At 51.1% G+C, this 5,395-nt stretch overlaps 1 protein-coding gene across 1 annotated transcript in view; it reads left to right on the top strand.

Annotated features, from left to right (window-relative positions):
- MLLT4 (myeloid/lymphoid or mixed-lineage leukemia (trithorax homolog, Drosophila); translocated to, 4) overlaps nt 1–5,395 on the top strand; it is a 101,396-nt gene that overhangs the window by 16,724 nt on the left and 79,277 nt on the right. Inside the window, exon 2 of the mRNA XM_010858771.1 lies at nt 4,584–4,779. Within this exon, the coding sequence (XP_010857073.1) occupies nt 4,584–4,779 (196 nt within the window). The remainder of the gene's footprint in view (nt 1–4,583; nt 4,780–5,395) is intronic.

Here is a 5,395-nt window from a genome sequence, read left to right as displayed (position 1 = left end):
GGCTCTTCCTGGACCAGTGATCTGTCCGTTGTCCCTCACCACCGCACCACCAGGGAAGCCCTAATGATTGCATTTCACTGTGATTGTTCACTTTGCAATCCTCTGTGCTTTATGCATTTCACATTTTTATTCTGAGAGCAGTGGCATAGGCCTCACCAGTCTGCTGCAGGATCCCGGACAAAGTTGGATAGAACCCCTGGACTAGAGAGGTGGCTTTTTGAAGGGTGTTTTCTTTACTTGCCTTGTGGCTCAGCTGGAAAAGAATCCACCCGCAATGTGGGAGACCTGGGTTCGATCCCTGGGTTGGGAACATTCCCTGGAGAAGAGAAAGGCTACCCACTCCAGTGTTCTGGCCTGGAGAAGTCCATGGACTGTATAGTCCATGGGGTCGCAGAGAGTCAGACACGAGTGAGTGACTTTCACCTTCACTTCACTTCTTGCCTTCTGTACATTTGCACTTCACGTTTGTACAAGTGCAGTACTTAAGAGTCACAGCAGAAATCAAGACATCATCTTTAATCACAAGTGTGGTTTTTGTCTTTTGTTACTTGGGTTTAATTAGTGTATCCTTCGTTACCGTCTTTCACATCTCCAGTGCACATGGTGTGGTAGCTTCTCAAATATAGAGATTAAAGATTTTCAGAGGACTGTGGGGAGAACGTCACTGTTCATCCCCTTGTGACGCTGACTAAGGGGTTGGGTAGGTTTCCACTTTCGCTGGCGTCTCCCAGCGAAGCGCACGGGGAACCTGCCTCGGAAGCTGACAGTTGTAAGTATACGGTGCTGAGGCCATAACTGAGGCCTTTGAAGACCATGTTTGCTGATCGGTTTTCACAGCAGGCTGTTTTCTGGCAGAGAATTGTCTTACTTACAACGCTCACATGGTTGGATACAGGGTGGTTTGTTCGAGTTCATAAAGCAGTGATCTGTGTGCGTTCTCTGTGGGGTGTGTGCATTGGGGTTGGTTTTTTAGACCAGAGAACTTGTATAAACTCTGAAATCTTCCCCTGAAAGGTGACTTTTCCCGCTTTCAGTGAGCTTATTCCACCTCGGCTCTGGCGATGTTAGGAGAACAGTGGTTGGCTCACCTCTAGAAGGCGTGCACTGGGATGTGTGAGAGAGCGTGCCTTTGTTTTCAGACAAGGAGCCGTACCAGAACCACTGGATCATGCAGACGCATGAGGCGTGTGCCGTGGATCATGCTCCCGGGTGAGGACGGCCCCGGCTCGCCCCGGATGAGCGGATTCGGTCCAGAGCGTGCAGCAGGCTCACCACTGTGCTTGGTTTCTGGTTGCAAGTAACGGTCACGTTTGCATAGTCCTGCAGGCTGCACGTGTGCATACCTGCCTCCACTGCAAAGCACTTCAGTGCTGAGAAGTGCTGGCCGTCCGTCATGTGACCCTCCCGGGGGGCCTCACCCCTCCGCTTGTAGGAACCCAGCGCCCGCGCGGCGCAGTGCCGTGAGGCCCCCGGGGGCAGGTTGTGTGCAGCGGGGCGCGTTCCCCGGGAGGGGTGGGCTGAGGTCCGCCCCAGACGGTGCTGAGCCTTCGGGAGTATCTGTCATGTGGAAGTTACAGGTAATGAAATGCAAATAGTCTTAAAAAGTGTCCTTCAGTGCTGGTTTAAAACAGTTTAAGAGGTGGTTTATACAAGCTTAAAAAATAGTATTTATACGGCTCTAAAAACCTGTGATGAGGTGTTGTGTCCATTCTCTACCTAAACTGTTGGCATCAAATGTTACTGCTGTTTTTGACAGTGTGAGTAAACGGCCATCAGCTTTATGCACAGTAATGTTTGTGTTTTGAAGGCACACAGCTGTCTTGGAGGCAGCAGCCTTGGGAATAGGTGTGTGTATGAGATAAAGTCGTGGTCCTGTAAACCAGGGAACTGGAAAGGTGATTACCTGTTGCAGGTAGCGTTGTTGGGCTACAGGCCGGGACCTGGTTTTCCTAGGAATGCTGGAAGCAGTGAGAAGAATGTGAACACAGCCTGGTTATTAGCCTGTTTAAGCTCTAGAGCAGGTGGTTCTCCGTAGCTTGAACAGAAGGAGATCTGGGGTTGTCTGGGGGAGTTTCTCCTGGTTCGGGTAAGAAGGCCAATTGGTCATCAGTCTCATTAACCAATGAGGTGTTGGCAAAATGGTGGCAAGCAAACCTCCACCTGTGCGTCTCTGCTCCTTGTTTTGACCCTGTGCGTGCAATTTAACGAGCCTTCTCGCTCGCGTCTTTGCTCCTTGTTTTGACCCTGTGCCTGCAATTTCTTAACGAGCCTTCTCGCTCGCTCTTCTGGTCTTCTCGTATTCCTTCTGATAAACACAAGAACACTTCTGTTTCAAGAGTGGTAACCCAACTCCGAGCAGTGTTCATTACTGTTGTGGTGACCGTGGGTGATCGTGTTTCTCAGGGAAGAATGTATCTGAAGGTGAGGATATACCTTTAGGTAAAAAGAAGGCAGTTTTCCTGTCACGAAAAGTGACCCCTGAGGAAAGGAACCAAGTGACCAGTCTGTTAGGTCGCCCTGCCTTTCTGTGCATCGAGCTGCAGCGCCGGCCGCGGAGCACAGGCAGTGGGGTCCCGCCGCTGGCCCGGAGGGACTGGTGGCCAGGAGGGTGCTGGCCGCCGGGCGGCTGTGTGCTGGCGGCTCGCGCTTGGCCTCCCTGGACCTTCTTTGTGCCCCTGCGCAGTGGGCGTGATGGTGGCACCTGCCTCTTAGTTTGGGGAATTAAATGCTGAAGACCGTCCATATCTGGCACATGATGGCCTGTGACATACGTTAGTTACGGTTATTATTGGGTGTTAGCTTGGTCACTGCCTGCCCAATTTAACGTTCAGGAACTTGATTTTATGTCTTCTCAGTTTTGATAAAATTCTGTAGACTTATGCACACCTGCTGAAACTGGCTGAATAATTGAGCAGAAAGCTAATGTGTTCCTTTACTAAGGGACTCGCCCAGTAGTGACTCTGCTTATATGTTCCAGTGTGATGTTAAGGAGACCTGGCAAGTTGAACTGCTATTTATTAATGCTTATTTAGTGCAAATCAAATAAAGGTAGTTTTTAATAGTCTACTTTATTTAGGCTTGATCGAGCCTGGAGAATTGTTTCTTTAAAAGCATCAATGTAGAGGTTTCTTTTAAAATGATTATCAGCCTGATTTTTGGCTGCTTGGCCTCAGACAACTCCTGACTTGCTTTCTCTGCTGCCACCCTGCGCCCATGCCTGGCTTCACCCTGGCATCTGTGGTTTGGGTTGTCCTTCCCACATAGCCCTGATCCTTGCGTTCCTAGCCCAGGGTGGGGAAACACAGGGGGCGGGCGGCCCGCAGCAGAGTCGGGCAGACACAGTAGGAACCCAGGGTCTGGAAATGTGCCCAAAGGTGTCTTTGTCCAGTTTAATTTTCAAATAGACCATTAAGCCCGTGCTGATACTCCCTGTCCCTTACTCTCCTTCAGGTGAAGACTCGTTGGAGGGTGCCTTTCCGGGAAGGGCAGGCTGGCGGGTTGGGATGCAGATAGAAGTGGCTGTGACGGTCTCTGAGGCCGCAGGGACCTCTGTGAGGAGGAGGGTGAGGGGGGCTCCCCTGCCTGCCCTTAGGGCGGGGGTGGCTCTGGTTGCTCGCAGATGTGGGAAGACGTCACGTGTCGTGACGGGAGCTTTGAGGACTCCCGCCGAGGCGCTCTTGGTGCCTGGGACGTGCAGGGAGCCTTGGGATTGGAAGTGTCCGCAGAGGTCTGCAGGGAGCTGCGCTGTGTCCACGGGGTCCCGAGGTACACAGCATCATCTGGTAAGGTGTGAGCCACCAGACAAACACAGGTGCTCTGTGTTGCAGCAGGCCCCTGCCCGGGTGTGAACTCCTGAGTCCTGTTATTATGGTGACAGCAAGAGTGTTGCCTAAATAAAACCTGTAATTGATTGGACAAGCAAAGGAGCCCGGGAGGGAGCCTCCCAAGGTCCTGTGTGTGGGCTTCAGCCTCCCGCGAAGTAGTCTTTGGTTGGCATCCATTGTACTTTTCTCTGGAAGTAAGATTATTAAAAAACAAAGAATTTTAAGAAAAATCCACATTGTGCCTGTTGATCTGGGGGGAGTAATTCATACTGAAAATACTTACAATTACATTCAGCCAAAGGGAGTTTCCATTCATTCACATTCATGCTGGGGTTGGGGTTAGCGTTGCCCCTTTGAAATCTCGGGACAGATGGGCCCTCAGGGTCAGATGGGTGTGCACCTCGGAGTTCTGTGCATCCAGGCTTAATTCTAGACTTGCTTTGATCCTGCTTGAACGGGATACTCAGGCTTTGTGAGTTTTAGTGGCCAGATCTTGAGGCTGGGGTTTGATTGTAGCATCTGCTTCACTGGGTGGGTATAAAGACTTGACCAAGTGGTGCCCGGCCCTAGCTGAGGGCCCCGGTCCGAATGGCAGCTGCTGCTGACACAGGTGCTCTGCAGCCGGACCTGACGCTTGAGCCATGCAGGGGGAGGCAGACTGTAAATAGCTCGTCCCAAGTCGCTTGACTAAATTTGAAGATACCTTTTTTTTATAGGCTATGGTTTTTTCAAAGATGTATCATTTCATTCTCCTTTCAGGATTTGGAGTTCCACGGAGTGATGAGGTTTTATTTTCAAGATAAAGCCGCCGGGAACTTCGCCACGAAATGCATCCGGGTGTCCAGCACCGCCACCACCCAGGACGTGCTGGAGACGCTGGCCGAGAAGTTCCGCCCCGACATGCGCATGCTGTCGTCCCCAAAGTACTCGCTCTACGAGGTGCACGTCAGCGGAGGTCAGTGTGCAGGTGGCCGCGGGCTGTGGCACGAGGCGCGCACTTTCCTGGGGCCCAGCTGCACCGCTGCCCCATCCTGTTCCGAGGGAGCAGTGAAACGGAGCAGCCCTCGAGTGTCTGTGAGGTGTTCCAGCAGGTTCCTCGCGGGTGCAGTTTGGGGAGTTGCCTTCTCCTCCAGAGATGAGGAGTGCAGTGCTTCATACTTGAATTCTCCAGGTCTGGAACATACCTTGATGATACACGGGGCTGCCTGATGTTGTAGAAACACTTCGTGTAACTCTGTCTGTAGATTGTAGCGCTACAGCCGGAAGTAGCCCACTGCTGTGAGTGTGGACCGTCAGTCTTGCTGTAGCGTCTTTGTCCTGTGGAACAGGAACCGTGTTCTTGGGAAGAACAGGGGTCGTGAGGAAGCTCTTCTCCTTGTTTTAAGGTTTGAAGTTTCTGAAAATATCCTATATCATGTGGCAACTTAGGCTGAACTGTTTAGGAATGTAGAAATGTTTAAATGTTTATGAGTGCTTTGGAAATACTGAGTCACCTGCAGAAAAAAGAAGATAGCAAAATCCAGTTAATGTTGTAAATAAAGAACTACAGATAGCACAAACCTTATTTTAAT

The sequence above is a fragment of the Bison bison genome, unplaced genomic scaffold, assembly GCF_000754665.1.
Source record: "Bison bison bison isolate TAMUID 2011002044 unplaced genomic scaffold, Bison_UMD1.0 scf7180017855360, whole genome shotgun sequence".
Lineage (NCBI taxonomy): Eukaryota > Metazoa > Chordata > Mammalia > Artiodactyla > Bovidae > Bison > Bison bison.
This window is presented reverse-complemented; position numbering and strand designations above follow the sequence as displayed.